We start from the raw sequence: 19,354 nt of genomic DNA on the forward strand, positions 1-19,354 counted from the left end.
ATAACATGACATATGACAACTAGGCTGTTGTACTAAACCGTCAATTTATGATTTCCAATTTTCTTACTAAAATTAGCTCTCAATTGTTTATAAGGGGTGTTTTTTTTTCGATGTATAGAACTTTAAGTTGCAATAAAACAACGATGGATTATTCGATTGACATGAATTTTATTTATCCGAAAGATAATCTTGTGGCATTAAATTTTAAATATGATTTCTGGCATATGACCGCCACGGCTGGCGCGGATGTAGTCCAATTTGGAATTCCAATTTTCGATGACTTTTTCCAACATTTGTGGTCGTATATTGGCAATAACACAGAGAACGTTTTCTTCCAAATGGTGCGTTTGTGGCTTATCCGCATAGACCAATGACTTTACATAGCCCCACAGAAAGTAGTCTAGCGGTGTTAAATCACAAGATCTTGGAGGCCAATTCACAGGTCCAAAACGTGAAATTAGGCGGTCACCAAATGTGTCTTTCAATAAATCGGTTGTGGCACGAGCTGTGTGACATGTTGCGCCGTCTTGTCGAAACCGCATCTCCTGGACATCATGGTTATTCAATTCAGGAATGAAAGAGTTAGTAATAATAGCTCTATACTGATCACCATTGACTGTAACGTTCTGGCCATCATCGTTTTTGAAGAAGTACGGACCAATGATTCCACCAGCCCATAAAGCGCACCAAACAGTCAGTTTTTCTGGGTGTAACGGTGTTTCGACATAGACTTGAAGATTAGCTTCGCTCCAAATGCGGCAGTTTTGTTTGTTGACGTAGCCATTCAACCAGGAGTGCGCTTCATCGCTAAACAAAATTCGCTTATGAAAATCGGGAACAACGGCAACCTGGTTTTGGGCCCATTCTACAAATCTACGCCTTACTTGATGATTGATTGATCTTCCATAAAGTGGATGGACACAGATCCAATTCCTGTGCTCGATGGCGCATGGACTCATTCGGATCTTCCTCAATGCTATGCTCTACAGCAGCAATAGCTTCTTCTGTACGAACCGTACGGCGTCTCTGGGGATGCGAGTTATCAATAAGAGTAAACGTGGTGCGAAAATGTTTCATGGTTAATCGAATTAACTGTTCTGATGGACGATTTTGTCGACAATAAAATGGGCGTAGTGCGCGATACGTATTTCGCACAGAACCATTATCTTCGAAATAAAATTGCACTATTTGCAAGCGTTGTTCAGGCGTGAGTCTATTCATGATGAATTACAGCTGTTAAAACGGTCGCCATCTTGAACAGTAATGCCAACTTAAAGTTCTATACATCGAAAAATACACCCATTATGTATTGGGATTAGTTTGAACATTCAATGTCAGTTAAAAACAAAAAGACTTGAAAAAGTCAATATCTCATTTTACGAGCAATAGGTTGAAAGTGTTTTCTTAACATAATCCATTTGATTGATCCTGTTTAGGTCGGAATTCAAATAACGGCCTTAACTAAACTCGACTAAAATTTTAATTTCCCGCTACACTGACGAATGCACTGGTTGCTCAGTCCCAACTGAACGCTTTTATTTTAGTCCTTACACTAGTAACTCTGATGGTTTATTGTATTGTATTGTTTTATTGGCAATCAACATTAGGTTGTTATACTGAAAGTAAACTTGCATCATAAAAACGTTGGCTAAAAAACAGCTATTAAACGCTTAAAGTTCTCTTAACAAATTTGGAAAAAATAATAGTTTTCCTTAGTTCTTAAGTTTAAAACATGATATCCCGATAATCAAGCAATGCTAATAGCAGAAACAGAATCGTCAGCTAACTGAGATAGGCAACTGCCAGTGAAAATTGGGAAAACATATTTAATAAGTTCAATAAATAACAGAGCACCCCATTTAGAATATGAGTTTCACTACCATGAATTCTATTATTAAAAAAAAATCAACCAGGCTGTCTTTCAATTTTGATCTAAACTGAGATGAACACGCCTGTAGAAGTATGTTTTCCAATTGCGAATTGCATATTTGGAAAAAAATGTATTTCGAGTCTTAAAAAGTCAATAGATGCATGTAAAATACTTTCTGCATTTGCATGTTTTAAGATATACGGATGGCTCAATTCAATCTTTCGTAGCGTCCATGAAGTAGTAGTAGTACAATTCGATGCTTCTACACCCTCCGTGTCACATACGGTTATACAAATTCCATCTGAATTCCATGTTCTATCGGCGGTGCTTGCGACAGATAAATCTATACGATAGTTCAGAAACTAAAGATTTATTCCGTAAAGACTTTTAAAATAAATACAATGCCGGTTATTGTGCGTTGCCTGAGAACATGGCGCTCGCGCATCGATTAATTAGTATAACTGTAAAGACATTCGATAATTATCATTCTCTTAGTGCTCCAAGACATGCGGGGGCGGTACCCAGAGGCGTACGGCAAAATGCGTCGACGAAAACAACGTTTCCATCGACGATTCCCATTGCCGCAACGCCGAGAAGATCGTCGACCAAATGTGCAACACGGAAAAGTGTCCTGTGTGGATGATAGCAGACACTTCTGCCGTAAGAAGTTGTCGCGTTTCGAATGTTTCTCGCATCGACCGTCGTTTTTCGTTGCAGTGTTCGGCACCCTGCGGCGGAGGTTACGCGAACATAACCTATTATTGCGTGCTGGGCGGTCGGATATACGACAACCACAAGTGCGACCCCGCCCTCAAACCTCCCGACTCGGAAAGGTGTAATGAGCGGGCTTGCGGTAGATGGGCCCCCCAAGACGACTACCTGCCTTGCTCGGTCACGTGCGGCGAGGGCGTGGAGAGGCGGTATTACGTGTGCAAAAAGTTCGATTCGGAAGAGGTGTTGGACAGGAAGTACTGTAGGGGTTTGAGGATGCCCAGAGAAGAGTCGAGGCCTTGCTACCGGGGAGAATGCGAGGAGATGGATTACTTTAAGATTACCGTAAGTGGCGCTTGTCTCTTCCAACATTTTTCATAGCTTAAGGTTTTGTTATAAGGTATAGCGAGTAAAACACCTTATAACAGTGTTTATAGTTTTATTATAAAATCATTGGTATTACAAGTTTTATTATTATAGTTTACTTCATAAAACCCTTATAAATCCTAATGTACGTAATATTCTACAGCTACTATGAAACTTTAGAAATGCAATACAACTTTTAGCCCATTCCTTTTGATGTAGGAGGGGGTTACTATGTTTTTGAGGTTGCGATGTTTAATAATTGTTTCCTTAAATATAGTAGCTGTTTTTATAGAGAGTGTGCTTAATAGATAATATTCATGTACTCATTTTGGGTCCAAAATCAACTTACGTTTTTAACTTTTTATGGGGCCAAAACGACACCCCATTGGCCTCGTTTGAAAAGACCATCAAAGAGGGTGCGGATTTTATTTGATTTTCCCGTTACGAAGGTTTTATATGTACCAATTTGCTATATAAAACTATAAGTATTCTAAAATCGTCTTGAAAAAAACAGTTCTTTTTGAGAAGTCTTTCTTAACTTTTGGAATTATCTCCAAAATAAATACTTGGATAATATACATTACGGTGTAGGTGTTAATGGCATCAGACATATTTGCTCATTTTAACATTTAACTTTGTGTTTGTTGTGGAAATGAAATGCATATTTTAAATGATCTCTTAAGAAAACAGCTATGGAGTTTGAAATAAATGAAATATTCTATTGGGTGCTGCGTTACGTTCCAATTTCGACCTTAGGTCATATTTCCAGTAAAGTAAAGAATTACCTGGGTATTTGGGTTTTATTAATTAGGTCACGCTTCTCGTGCTAATTCCATTCTAGTGTGTTTGGTACTTTCCTTCAGATTAATTTTACTTTATGTTTCTGACTGCTTTCTTCTTTTTCTCTGGGAAGATAAATCAGTCTTTATTTACAGATACTGTTTTTTGCTATTGATTTTACCTTGCTTACCTTTGCTTCTATGTTCGGATGTATAAATAATGTAATGGTATAGCGGCAGGATGTCGAAAAGGCTCCTTTCACGTTATTATTGTTTTGCTGTTGTTCGAGCTGTAATGAAATAAAATCAACAATTATTTTTGAAGCTTCACTGGCAGTTAAAATCAAAATTGCTTACTTACGGCTGTTTGTTTTAAAGTTAATCTTTTTAACGGAAACCCAATACCACACAGGGGGAATTTTGGTACATTCCGTCGCAGACCAGTAACCCACCCCTACTCGCCGGTTAACTTAATTTACTTTGGTTGTCGTCGAGCTAGGGCATACTGAGTATTCCTTATATACATTTTTTTAAAATATTATTCAAATTTTCTAATTTAAGTTTTAAAAGAAAAAAAAACATGGCATCTGCTTTCTCATAAATATATGATTAAAAAATGTTCTGTATTTTAAGTGCAAAATAAATCATGAGTCATAGTTCTAACTTTTAGACTTTTACAAGAAGGGCTCAAAACGAACTCGCTTCAGTTCTAAGGAGTGTAAAATATGAAATTATTCAATGAATTTTTTGTTTCAGCGTATGATATTTAATAAGAAATTTTCATATTAATGTTTAAGTAAGAAAACCATCACTATCAATTTTAGTCATGAGAAGGACACCAAATAAAATATTGCACTACCGTCCCTGGGTCCGTTAAATAACAATAGTATATCACTAATACTAATCACTTTCCTTTATTCACTCGCAACTTCACTTTACAATGTCTCAAACTAGAATGATTATCCTACTAAGATCGCGCCTATATTACAATTTTAATGATCTGTACTTATCTAGAATTCTATTAAAATACCACTGAAATTCATCCCGTCGGACCTGTCCGTCCATCACGCATTGTTGCCAACATGTGCGCCCTTTCTGATCACGTACTTTGTAATAATATGTTGTTAGGAAACTTTCGACAAGTTGGAAAACCAATTCTTTTGATTGACAATGATTGAACAGAATTTATGAAACAAAGATAAATAGAAAATGATGTCATTCTAAATGGGTATAATTCCATTTTATAATAACTTTTATAGCGGTACAAATAAATATATTACATTAATGTCCGAGTAAAAATCCATTTTGGAGTAAAAGCAAAATACAAATGACAAGGACGCGAAATAAAATATAAGAAACAGATTTCGGCAAGTTGCTAAATCAAAGTTTTTGTGTAACAGTGATGGATATCTCACATAACCTTAAATAAAAGTATATAAAAAATAAATAACCATCCGATCTCCATATTTTGCAAAACCTTGTCGCCGTCATGTGGAATATATTAAACAAAGGTAAACCGAAAGGTAAATATATGAAAATTATAAAATTATAAATCGGTATAATTCCATTTTGATAATAGCTTTTATAGGAAAGCAAGGAAAGAAAATATATGGGTTAATATATTTAAGAGTTTTGTAAGAGAAACGAAAAAGTTTCGCGAACAATTGATATTGTTTCTCTGCGTTTTTAAAAATTTTAATTCTAGCAAAAACAAAACGGTATAATTTTAAATCCATTTTTTTTTCCAAATCGAACTTTTAGAAAACTCCGCACGTCGGACAGTTCCACCACAACGCGATAACCCACAACTCCGTTAACTTGTTCGACGCCTACAAGACATTCCAATGGGTTCCGGGCGACTGGGGTTCGGTAAGAAGCATACGCCGCGCGTCTCGGAACCCAAAATTTCACGCGCAACACTTTTAGTGTTCGCAGACGTGCGACGGCGGCACCAGCACCCAAAATTTCCACTGCCGCAACGATCTCGGCGTCGAAAACCAGCTGATGTGCGACCTTAACCTCAAACCCGTCAACGTGATCCGCTGCAATGACCAGCCGTGTCCGAAATGGAAGGTCAGCGACTGGAGCCCTGGTTGCGACCTCAAATGCGAGAGGCGTCGCCAAGTGAGGTGTATGGACGACACCGGTAAATCGATATTTATCTTTCAGCTTCGGTTCTTCTGATTTTCTTCACAAGCATTTTAATCCTTCTTCTGTTAACTTTTTCTTTTCAGTTTATTCTCGCGTTTGTGTTTCTTCTTGTTTTTCTCATATATTCGTCCTCGTAATATGCCGTTTTCTTCTTCGCGTCGCTCTAAAAATCGTCCTCCAGATCTCGTACCGGATTTTCATTCATTCATTTATATTGCGTATTTACTATTTATTATTTACATTTCGGCGAAGGCGCCGCATAATTATTCGCACATTACATTTCTCCTAATAAGTATTTTGAAGTCGTACTGTGGTCATCATAGGTAACCCGACATCATATGGCGTACTTGGTTAACTAATCTTAAGCTAAGAGGACTTAACCTAACTTGGACCAACACTGACCAACACTTTACCAAGTTTGTCAAGTAACAGGTTTTTTTAGTTTTCTTGATATCTTGAGACACCACACGTGATAGTTAGTTACTATTAGTAGCACAACCAACAAATTATTATTAGGCACGACCGCTGGAATATAGGCCGCAATGGAATATTTATGACTAGGAATTTTCTTAGCAAAATTAAGTCTTATGTGTTTACATAGGTTGCCATTTTGCAGTTATTGTTAATTAAAAATAGCAGACTTGAAAGAATCACCATTCGTGTTGACCACAAGAAAAATAACGAGATTTAAAAAAAATCAAAGAAACTTCTAGAGGCTACTGTAATAGTATTTACAAATCTTCTGGATTTAAAGAAGCCAAAAAGATGATTTGCGAAACGTCAGCAACTTCGTTTCAGCAACTACCCACTCAGGAGGAATCCACAAGAAGGCTTCAAAACTTTGTTAATGCTTGGAAGGCACTTTTAATTCAGGCTCCTGAAAAAAAACAATCAAAGTAAGGTTATGGACGTTTTAACATGTAAGTTTAACTTAGATTAAACTAATATCACAGCCTGTAAATGATACCATGGTCGACGAAAAGGAAAGGTACAAATATATTTACCAACACAAGAGAGAAAAAATAATTAGTCACTTACCAACGTCTGAGCGACAATAACTTATGGGCACTCAAAAATTGATTGCTCTATGACATCACACTAACGTTATCTTAAGCACGTCTTTCATTTTGCCTATTATTAACGTAGAAATTGACGTTAACCTTACATAAAATTAACCCAGATGTATAAGTCAGGAAATGCTATTTAAAGGCTTCTTTAGATTTGCTTCGGTATTTCAGGTCCGCTGTTTTGTACATTCTCTCCTTTAACATCTTGTCCCGCATATTAACCTTATGGTTATTATTCTACGTACGTACACCTTCGACTGTTTTATTTAGACATTACTTACTACCTAGCAAATAAAATTTTGGCGAAGGCGACGGATTTTTTGGTACTTTAAATGCAATGAGCCGCCCAAATGAGTTAGTTGAAGTAACAAAGCTTCTTTTTGACCCTTCGATTTCAGTAAAAACATATGACGACGCTCGTTGCGACATAGCCAAAAAACCGATCGACTCCACGAAGTGCAAGTTGTCGGAATGTCCGCACGCCGCCAGCGCCATACCGCGGGCGTATTTCGACTCGAACGACGGTCAAGACAAGAGGTACAAGTGGAAAGTGGGACCGTGGAAGCAGGTGAGTGACTAGCGTAAAACCTTATATAAGGCTTCATAAAACAAAACTTGTATGCACTATCGCCGTTGGTGGTGGTGGAGTAAATAGTTGGTGTTGGATGCTCGCCATGTTTTTCTCTCTCGCGACATAGTAGTCAGCTTTTTTCTTTCTCTGTTATATCCGTGCTTGTCTGTTGCCCAAAGTGCTCCAACTCGTGCGGCAAAGGTGTGAGACGGAGGCACATCGAGTGCGAGGACTCGCTGAACGACATAACAGTAGTCGACACGCTTTGCCGGCACCTGCGCAAACCTAAGGCCGTAAAACCGTGCGAGAGGTACAACTGCAAGTACACGTGGATCGAGGATAATTGGTCCACAGTAAGTCACACTTTCAGCTCGCTTTTTATGCAGGGTGTTATTGATATGACGTCGTATAATCTAATCTGCGCATCTGGATAGAGAAAAAAGGGCAATTTTTTCTTAAGCTTATCCGACACGACTATCACCGCAACCAAGCATCTCATTGTCAGTTGTTTGATAACAACCCAGAGTTTGATAAATACGCTGTAACACCGATTTAGGTGACTTATCTGATCCATGGGTATGGTACAAAAATAAGCAACACAATACCGTTTATTATGACTCGGTTTATGTTGTTTTTATTTACCGATTTTACTTAATTAGTAACAAGCAGCAAAAATCTTTTTATGGTTATTACACTTATAACACATTACACCATGAAGAAATGAGTGATAATTTATTCAATAATAAACTATCAACTATTTACAATACTTTTGGATTCCCCTTGCGTCGGTTGTTGATGTGTCGACATTCCTAACGTTTCGCCAATCATTCCGTTGGCTTCTTCAGGTCTTAACTGAAACTGGCTCGCATTCTATTTTGTATTTGCTTATATATTGCTTGAGGGGGCGGAGCTAAAGGACGGACATGAACATTCTCTCGGATGACTAATTCCTATATTGGTAAAGGTAAAGACTTGAGTTGCGGTTAAGATTGTATGGTCACTTATAACTTTCGTTGGTAGAAGAATTGATTACACGTATGCAACACATCACACCTTCCAATAGCATGTTGTCTTTCCTTGTATTCAAAACATCACTGACCATATATCAAAACTTCTTAAGAAATATAACGTTTATACCAGATTTACCACTTGTCCAAAAATCTCTCATCTTTTTACAGCATTCCATGCATATGCTGCATTGTAGAGACCGGCTCAAAGAACATGAAAGAGTCTTAAAACTAAAACAAACTATAGAACCTATAGAAATTCGATCCGATATGATGTTTATGCGCCTCATTTAGCTCCGCCCCCTTTAAACAATATATAAACAGGTACAGAGTAAAATGCGAACCAGTTTCAGTCAAGCTCTGAAGAAGCTAACAGGATGAGTGGAGAAACGTTTGCCATGTCGACCCAACAACAACCGATGCAGGAGGGATCCAGAAATATTATTAGAGAGTAGTCTGTGGAAGTTTATTTGAAAAAAATAATAAAGAAATTATCAAATACGTGTATGGGACATATAAAATTAAAATACACTCAATTACATAACTCTCCGTATAGTTAATTTTGGTTAGTTTAAGTAACTGTACTGTAACGGTTTAACATTAGGTATACACTCTATTCGTTCGAGTATTGCTTTTTGAGTGACTCCGTTTTCAATTTTTTCATTATCCCCGTCGTTCAGATATATTTTTTTATAAAACTAAACAGAGGTACAAATATTAAATTATGTTTCATTACTAATAAAAATGGATGATAACAATAAACACACAAAAAGCTATTCTGTTTGGAAAGTCAAAAAACAATAACAAACCAAAACATCTGTTTGACATTTTTGTTAGGGTTAGGTTACACTCTATTAAGCCCAAACTCACTTGACAAAAAACTACTCCTACTCCGCTCCAGCACCTACTCTAATACTATTTTGATCGACATTTCTAATTATATAAGGAATGCAGTGAAATCTCTAATGAACTGTACGTTTTCATAACTCGTGTAGAGAAAATTATGATGGAATTTTAAACTGGGATATTATTCGATACGATTGCGTAATGATTGACAATAAAGCTGTGACTTGTTGAATGATTTGTGTAGAAAATTTTAACGTATTCTTTGTGGAAAATAGTGACTTTTCAAGTTGTTAGCGATTTTGTTAAAAGCAAGAATCTTTTGCAGTAGTGAAACAAAAAGTAGTTGCACTTCTGAGTCGCTTTCTTTTATAATTTCCTTTAACCAATTGCGAACTAATAGTGTTTAAATTCGTTGCTTAGTAGGACATTAGATTATTTTTTGCAGTTTACTATTTTTTGGGTTCATCTGGTTAATATTATTATTTTTTCATTCTTCCTACCATGTTGGCATCAAATACAATACTCATTTGGTATTGATAGAAATATTTGAGTGCACAAAGGCAGATTAAGATGCGCTGTGTGTGAGCATAAACAATTGATGCAGTTGAATTTGTTATTTATGTTCGAAATTCTTTTATACATGTTTTTTCAAAATTAATAGATGGTAATTAGCAGTTGAATTGACATTAGATTTTGACGTGCAGATCACTTAATGACTTTGTTTCATATTTGAAATAATAATAATATACTGAGACAAACCCTTTTTTGGAAATATTTACAGTTGCAATAAGTTAGCTAGATCATATTGGAACTTATTAAAACAGAGGTGGTACGATTTGGCAATCCGGCATTACGGCATCCCGTTGGAAGTTCCAGTGGCGTGACAAGCATTTTATACCACATTTTTGGAGCAAGTTTTTCGGAATATCAAGCCGTAATCATGGTAACAAGTATTTTTGCCGTTTATCCTTCGACCACGAGACTCATTCGAGCTATTATACGATTTTATTTTAATAACACCCTGTATAGTGCCCTCTAACAAGCGTCTCTAGGTTACTGTGTAGAATTGTTTCGTGTCAAACGCGAAATAACGCTGCGATTAAGACAGATATATTTTCCGCGTAGTGTTCGGCTACGTGCGGGCAAGGCACCAAAAGCCGCAACGTCACCTGCCACAAGGTCCATCACGGAGGCGTCGTCGACCCGACGCCGTTGCCCGACTCGTACCGCAACCGCATTCTGCACAAAAACTACTGTTCGATGTTCAACAGACCGCCCACCACGGCCAAATGTCTGCTGAGCAGGTGCGAGGATCAATACGCTTGGCAACCCGATCCGTGGAAACCTTGCACGCAGCAGTGCGGTAAAAAAGGTCACCAGATCCGCAAACTGAGCTGCGTGCGGACGAAGACTAAGGAAAAGGTGCCGAAGCACTATTGCCCCAAGAGCCTGAAACCGCCCAGGAAGCGCAAGTGCAACCAGTGGAAGTGCCTGTACGGCAACTGCAAAGAGGTCAAGCGTTTTACGGGCACCAAGGAGAATCGCGACTACGTCATATCTGTGAACGGCAGGCCGGTGATGGTGTACTGCTACAAAATGGACACTCCGGAACCGTTGGAGTACATCAGCCTGCATCCCGACAAGATGAATTTCGCCGAGGTGTACGATAAAAGGTTGGAACGGAAGGGTTTTGAATGACAATGAGATAACGGAGCGGAAAATTTCAGATTGAGGAGCCTCGATTCGTGTCCCTACAATGGAGAGAGGCGCGACAGTTGCCAGTGCGATGAAATCGGGACGGAGAGGTCGGGCATGACGACGTTCTACAAGGTCAGGCTCAACATAACCTCACTAAAGATTATCGGTAAGTTGTATCATTCGTTTCCCAAAGACACTTCCGCAGGCTGAGATTTGTAGGCCCACTTCTTCTGGATTTGTCCAACATCGGGTTTTGACTCACTACGAGTACTGATGGCTGTCTGAAAACTTTTTTTAGAACAATATCACTTAATCAATTAACACAGTTCTCCTTTCAAACAATTTCAATCAAAATATCATTTAAAACACTGAAAAAACATCAAAACTAGATTTTCTAGCTAAAATCTTCCAAAACCTAGGATCGGTTGAAGACAAAATTACTATCTAAGCAGGGGGAGTTTACAGCTGTGGTTAGGAACAAAATTCGTTTTAAGACTAGAGGAGGTTACAGTATTCCATGCATATGATGCAAAATGTGAACAAAATATCAACTGGGCTAAAAGATTATGAAAGAGCCTCAAGACTATGACAGTTGCCGAACTTTTCTTGCATGTAATCACCTCTTGTATTAAAAACGAGAATCCATAGAAATTTCTAAACCACCAAAATTTAACCCCGATTCAAGTCTGTCACCAATATGTGAATCAGTCACCCATCATGTCTCCCGTTTAGCTCCGCCTCAAACAGGTACAGAGTAGAATTCAACCCAGCAAATTCGTCTTGTCAACAACCGATGAAGGAAGAATCCAGAAGATATGCAACAGAGAAAACTAAAAACAAATCCTAAACATGATGAAGCCACTCACTTTATATTTTACCCTTGTATAATTCTTCTCAGTTCAACTTAGAGACATCTTTGCATTGTTTCAGGTGACGATTTTACATTTTCAAATCAAATCAGAGGCCGGAGGGTACCCTACGGCGAAGCTGGAGATTGTTACAGCCAAGTCATAGGATGCGGTCAGGGTAGATTCTCCGTGGACCTCACGTCTACCTCTTTCAAGCTCTACCGGCACGTGCGATGGAACAAAGTGGGTCAATACGCTTCCGCCACCATAACTCGAACGGTAAGTTGAGGATTCCTGCCACGCCATTTTCTCATTAAAGGTTGACGAGAACATTTCTAATTGCATCTCTGTACCCTTTCTCCCTTCTAATCTTCCTCCCATCTAGAAAAAAATATTTTTGTTTTGCTTATCCTGATAATAGTTAGAAGCTTTTGTTGGTGTCCAATACTCAAAACTTCATCATTGTTAATTCTATGTCCAGGGTGTCCTATAAAGGGTGATGCATTGCCGAACAGAACATAGGCAATCCCATGTAAATTTTTAGGTGGCCAAATATTGGCTTCCCTGCACATTTTATAGCAAAGTTATAATATAACTTTTTGATGATTAAATATGATGAACACGTAAGTTCGGGATAGTAACTTTTTTTTTCAAAGAAACTTCCACAGGCTACTGTAATACTTTTTAAAAAACTCCTGGATTTCTCCTGCGTCGGTTTTTGCTGAGTCGCAATTGCTGACGTTTCGCCAATCATCCTGTTGGCTTCAGCTTCAGAAACTGCAAAAAACCTTCATAATCATAAGCTCCTAAATCCAATATTGCAAAGCCTGAACGCATCGCCCTAAAATCTCTAAAGTCCAATCCAGACATCGTAATCCTAAAAGCAGATAAAGGAACTGCTACGGTAGTCATGGACACAAATGAATATCAGGAAAAGATTCAAGATATTTTTACAGACGGATCATATCGTCAACTTAAAAAAGATCCTACATCATCTATGCAGCGCAACCTTAAATCTGTTATCAAGGCTTTTTCTCTATCAGATTCCGTGAAAGAATCTGTTATCCCTCACGACTCTAAAATTCCTCGTCTCTACGGACTACCAAAGATTCACAAACTAGGATTACCCCTTCGACCTATTGTCACCACCATTGAATGGACAATTAAAAAGCATTACATTAGATACACAACATATTCTAGGTAGTTTCGACATAGAATCCCTCTTTACTAAAGTTTTTTGGGCAATACTTTTAAAGGAAATATTATTGGCCTAAGTTGCCGAATTCTTTGGCCACCTGATTATAAATGTTTCTTTGTAGCCCTATTTTTTATTATAGCTATTAATTATTTTTAATAAAATACTTGAGCGTTCTTTAAACGAAATTCATCCCAAGAACGCTTTTAGGGACAAGTTTGAAGCTTGACGTCGTCCAGTTTTGGAAATAGCGTTATAGAAAATATTCGCTTGTGTTTGTTGTATTGACCTTCCGGAATTTTGCCATCATATTTAATTCGATAACTAAAGATTGGTTTATAAAAATTTATTCAAACTCGGCACATGAGTTAATTAAAAAGTTATATAACAACATTACTCGGTATATGCACCTATCGTTCGAGGTTTTCAAGTCTTAGTGTCTACCCCAAATGGTAACCTAAATGAACCTCAATTTAATGTGTAAGTTTGGCTTCTGTTTGTGAACGTAAAGGGTATTCCGAGGTATTTCTATTTCAATCTTAATTTCTTTGACTTCGGAATAATTATCGCTTTGCAGCTGCCTAGAAAACACTTTAGTCTCCCTCCAACTTTTGGGAATAGCATTAAAGGTTCACCCATGATCTCAAGAATTGACGGACAGCTACCGTAAATTGCGTGTCCGGTTTTTGTTTACGAAAAACTGAGTTTTCTCTAAACATTCTCTGTATATGCCTGCAAGTTAAATTTAAACAAAAGAAGAAAGAAAAACCAAATGAATTGGTGAAACACCAAACAATTATTAGTTTAATTATGAATTCGGTCCGTCACCGGCGTATGTCGACCAACACATATAAGCTTTGATCGATGTCGGAAACGACAGGTCAAACAGGCTTTTCGTGTGGGCTTGTCGCCAGTCTTACACAAAGTGTGATTATTAGCGGTAATATAATTTGTACTCGAGACCTACTGCAGTGAATAGTGATCTTTTTTTTTCTCAAGAAAATAGTGTTAGAAGTATTTTCTGCTAAAATAAGTGCAGTACCATTTTGGACTATAGAGGTTTAAAACGTTTTGACATTTTAAAAGTTAGTGACGAACGAAAGTTAATTGTGCCATTAAAACCAGGAGAATCGAATATCCAGTATTATGATATAAACGAAGACTTGTTTAATATACTTTCGGAAACTCCAATATGAACAGGTCATGGAGGAAGAATACAAATGCTTAAAGAAATGCAAGTTAAAAACTAAAATATTACTTATGAAGTCGTAGTGCATTGTCAAATGAAACACAACGATGGCGATTACAAGTTTATAAGGGTTTAACAAGATCATGTGACCAAGTTTGTCTAGTTATAAATGTTAAAACCCAAGAAAGCGGAAGAAATACATCATCTTCATTTTTTTTTAATATTAGATGCTCCCGGTATATTGTATTCGGATAATGGCAGAGAGTTCTGTAACCAAGTCGTCATATGTCAACTATGAACTATGTACAACAGTGTTAAAATAGGAGAGCCTCGTCACAACCAAGCGCAGGGCTCAATCAAAAGAGGCAATCAGAATCTTCAGAATATGTTAACTGCGTGGATGTACGATAATGATTCGAATAAATGGTCAGAAGGGCTATCTAGCATCGTCATATCCCCCAACGAGCAAATTACAAATACTGAAGCCGAGGAACGACTAGAAGATTACGTTGATACTTGTGCAGTAAATGATTTAGAGAGTAATTCACTTTCACCTTATGTATTAACTAATTCGCAACCCAGGACGAGTTCGTATGAAGTGTTGACTATTCCCGCAACCCAGCACATCCCCTACTGACCTACAACCCAGCACGTCTTTAATTCGAACAATGACTAATCTACAACCGATTATGCCTTAGTCTCAAATGCTGACAAAAGAGAATCTATCACGCCAACCAACAAAAACTTAAAAAAAAAGTATTGTGCGACCCAAACTGGTAATACCGTAAGAATTAAAGTTCCCGACGTCGACTGTGGCCGTACAGATCCCCGAAATTTCAACATCAATGGTTAACATTGATGTTGAAATACAGGATTCAGACTTCTATAAATTGGCAAACAAAAATGATATCTTGAGGCAGTTTTTCACCCGTAATTAATTTGCAAAGAAAGAAAAGTTATTTTTCATGGAGAGAAACAGCTTCTGCCAATTCAAAAAGTAGAGGGCACTGCTATACACGCTGTAACTTCAAAAGGGTGTGTTCCACGTCTTACTGTAGCTGTAAAAACAAAATTGCTTTCGAAAAATCGTCGGTGGGCGGGGCAAGTTCGTCGCAAATAGCGCGAATCAGCTTTTTATTTTAAAAAGAAGGCACTTCGCGGATTCTTGTAGGGACGCAATGTTTTTCTATCGTGCTCTTGCAGACCACTATGGAACTTTCGCAAAATCGATGTAATTTGATTGTGAATACACCCTGTATACAGTGTCCTTCACATCTCGTCGAACTACAAATTTACGGCATACTACGGTGAATATCAAAATTTGTACTAGTAATTCCAATTTAAAATTATATTCTTTCAAATATCTTGCGTCCCCTGTATAGACGAAACCTCAAACTCTCTCTCAACACAGTTTACGATACCGTTCATATCAAATTATCACATCTTTAAAAGTTTTTCATGTATCGCCAATAATTTACTCACAAAAGCGGAAATTTCTAGGATCTTTTAGAATTTTTTGCCCACAAACGACGTACCCTGTATATAATTCCAACAATGTTCGAATTAGAGGATATAGCTCTGGATCTCCTTAGTTTCCTGGTATCCGAATTTTTCCAATGGAGTAAATGCAGTACGTGGTAACTCGAGTCTAGATTGAGGGCGAGAAATGGTGATGTTCATTTGGATTTTTTCAAATATCTCGAACACCGTATGTGATGGACGAAAACCGTAAATACAAAAATTGCAGCCCTTGATACGGCCTATAATACTGTTTGAACGGATTAGCTATTGTTTGTACGAATTTTGATTTACGGTTAATAATTTACTCTCTAAAGGAACAATTTTCAGGGTCTTTTAGATCTTTGTCCACAACTAAAACACCTTGTATATAATCAAAAAAATGCGAGAAACAAAATTTATAGCACCGGGTCTCCCACGTATTACGGATGTAAAATTTTTCCGATCGGATGAATGGCTTTCGAGGCAAAGATGTTTTTCGGAATGCCAAAATAACCACAAAAAAAAATTAAAAAATTAAAAAAAATACTTCACGTCATTTTATTACTCCCAATTTAAAGAGCCTAAATGCGGGTCCAAACTTCTACTTCTCTCCCAAGTCTGAAGTCGGTAGCTGCAAATTTCGAGTACTTATGTTTTTCAATATTGCACGGAAAATCGCGAACACCCTGTACAATACTTAAAAACCGTAAATACAAAAGTTTAAGCTGTCTATATGGGCTATATCGTCATGTAAAAGAAACTGACAGCTAAAACAGATTTGAAATTATTGCCAATCTTCAATAATAGGGGGACCCATTTTTCTTTTTAATTTGCGGCGCACCCTGTATATTCTTGAAAAATTGTCACGAATACAAGTTCATAGAGCCGTATCTTCTGCTTCTTCTGGTGCAAAATTTTTTTTGGTCTCATAAACAGTTTTTAAAAAATGATGTTTTTTGTAGACCCTTACACGCGCGATTTTTTATTTCTTTAGAATACTTCCCGACCCCCCATCCCATCCCCCCATTTTCAATAGGTTCCTTCCCGTGGCAAAGCTGCATATATGTGCCAAATATGAAGTCGATTGCTTCAAATTTCGGACACTTATCGTGTTTCATAGCAAGGTCCAAAAAACAGTCGGAAATCGCGAAAAAAAAATGGACACCGGCGTGGGATCAGGGCCATTTTTTTCAAGCTTATGTGCCTCGTGGAGGTTTAAAAAGGAGGCAAATTTCAATTTTGTAGCTGAAACGGTTCGAAAGTTATTCAGGAAAAACCAAAAGACGAGAACGGAGAACGGACAAACAAAAAACATTTTTTTTTTCAACGGTGATCATTTCTGTACCAACGGCGATCCCGTAGGACTTACCGTTACCGAGATATAAAATTTTTATACGAACGCAGATACTTTCGAAAATTCGATTTCATCGATTTTCGAAAGTAACAAGAATTTGTGTAATTCAAAGTGTCATGGTGCTTAAGTCGTTGCAAAAAATAAGGGTGACATATATTTACCTGTGTTTTTTTTAATTGTAGCTGAAGAAGTTTTAAGTTCAACAACTTCCATGTTTTAATGAAAATAAATAATAGCCTATAAAATTTTACTTTGTTTTCTTTTTATAACAAATTCTTGTGAACAATGTTCGCATTCGTCGCTGACAGTTAGAAATAATATTTGATGAATATATCGAGACATACGCCAAGTAACTTGATGAATGTTGACATTCGCTGGTATATCCGGACAATCGCCGGTTTTCGGACTTTCAGTGTTACATATTCCAAATAAAATCAGCAGTTCGCGCTTTAATTTTGATGCAAGTTTATGAAACAAAACATTGCACCTAAAAAGGGGTCTCGTTTCAGCCGACGATTGCGCAGGGCAAATGCGGCGGTTACTGCGGTAACTGCGTACCCGATCCCACGATCGGCTTGGCCGTCGAGGTGACCTAATGGAAGCGCAGCGAACCGAAGCACCAGAAACAACCTTCAGCACGCGGGAAAGCCCGCGAGGGTAAATCAAACTATCCCTTCGAAGTTTGGACGTTTGGAAAATTTAGAGAAAGCGAACTGCCATTGGCGTGCACTCGGGACCGTACGGATCGCTTTCGACTCCTTAAATGTGCCTTACTAACATACCCATCGGGAACGATGGCCACCCGAAAGTATTATATGTTTTAGTTGGGACGCTGGGTGCCGCGTTTGTTACTTTCTGTGATTCCCCTAACAAAATATTTTATAATCCCCGCCCTAGAGGTCGCGCTCATCACCCCAACTGCCAGCCGTAACTGTAGCGTCTTGCCTCATATTGAGGCGCCCGCCCGTCTAACTAACAGAGTTTAAGGCAAAATGGACGACGGTACGTTCCCGAATCTCCCGGACGACTGCCTGGGGCTCTATTCTTAAAAAAATAAACTAAACAAGTTTAAATGAAGTGCGTTAAGTCCATTGTTATATCAATAATACAGTGGAAATTATTGAAAACGCAAAATCAAGATGAATTTATAAAACCCACCTATAGACTTTTTCAAAAAAAAAGTTGCTTTCCTGGCAAATACACTTTGCTTTATTAACCTTTGTAAAGGTCCATTATTTGACGAACATTTTAGAGGTTCCGTTTTGCATAGTAATGCACTTCCTCACTTTTCGTTATACCCAATATAACACTTTCAAGAATGTCTACTTATCACAGAATGACGTCATTTTTTGGGTCAAGAATAGGGGCTCTGGGTGTACCGCCGTCTATTCATTCGAACTTAGCATTAGTAATTAACAATCTCGTTGCCATGACGACTTAGTTTTTGCCTCGAATTTTTCGTTAGGTGTTAGGTGCCATAAAGAGACCTAATTTTTAAATTATTTAAAATATTTATTGAGTTTTTTTTTGTTGTAGTTTCTTCGTGTATATATTATTTAATCGCAAACATTTTCCGTCTAGGACAAATCATACTGCCACGTGTACATAGTCTTTTAACTTAAGTTTTGGTAAGGACAAAATATTGTTGCGCGCGCAATTGTTGAATCTGCGCGTCAACGTCAGAGCTGCCTCGTCCTCCTGTATATTTATTGTAGCCCGAATGTCCGGAACCCAGCTAGGAGACATTTTTCTATTTTTTTTTTGCATAACTACGAAGACTGTTGACTAAAATAAAACACTGCTAATTGACAGGCACATTGTTTCATTCGTTCCATGTGCCCTTCAGTAATGCTACGATACAACTTGAAAATATAAAATACATTTTACTAATCTGGTCACCATATATTCAAGGTGTTATGGAATTCAGGTTAAATAACTTACCAAGTGGATGTGGATCTGTATCGCACCGTGATGGCGAACCTCAAACCGGCACGATCAAATTAAATAATTGGTCTCCGTCGCCTTTGATAAAACGAACATAACCTAGAAAACTACTCGAGTTTCGCTGCACGCATAGCTCAGATCTAACTGACCTATTTTCAATTTTTTTTTTAATTGCGGCTTATAATATACCTTCAAATAAAACAACTTTCAGGGTCGTTTAGCTTTGTGCCCACAACCGAAACACGCTGTATCAAGAAA

At 37.8% G+C, this 19,354-nt stretch overlaps 1 protein-coding gene across 3 annotated transcripts in view; it reads left to right on the forward strand.

Moving 5' to 3' along the window:
* Positions 1-19,108, forward strand: part of LOC132706122 (A disintegrin and metalloproteinase with thrombospondin motifs 9) — a 124,785-nt gene extending 105,677 nt beyond the window's left edge. The window contains exons 14-23 of one of the 3 annotated variants that reach the window (XM_060677256.1): positions 2,366-2,530; positions 2,588-2,926; positions 5,488-5,595; positions 5,653-5,872; positions 7,343-7,512; positions 7,695-7,868; positions 10,494-11,041; positions 11,096-11,232; positions 11,997-12,193; positions 17,662-19,108. In XM_060677256.1, coding sequence (XP_060533239.1) covers positions 2,366-2,530; positions 2,588-2,926; positions 5,488-5,595; positions 5,653-5,872; positions 7,343-7,512; positions 7,695-7,868; positions 10,494-11,041; positions 11,096-11,232; positions 11,997-12,193; positions 17,662-17,748 — 2,145 coding nt within the window. In that variant the 3' untranslated portion in view covers positions 17,749-19,108. The remainder of the gene's footprint in view (positions 1-2,365; positions 2,531-2,587; positions 2,927-5,487; positions 5,596-5,652; positions 5,873-7,342; positions 7,513-7,694; positions 7,869-10,493; positions 11,042-11,095; positions 11,233-11,996; positions 12,194-17,661) is intronic. The other 2 variants (XM_060677257.1, XM_060677258.1) reach the window with 2 other exon arrangements.
* Positions 19,109-19,354: the final 246 nt, after the last annotated feature.

This window comes from Cylas formicarius, unplaced genomic scaffold, assembly GCF_029955315.1.
Source record: "Cylas formicarius isolate icCylForm1 unplaced genomic scaffold, icCylForm1.1 PGA_scaffold_8__14_contigs__length_24414737, whole genome shotgun sequence".
NCBI lineage: Eukaryota > Metazoa > Arthropoda > Insecta > Coleoptera > Brentidae > Cylas > Cylas formicarius.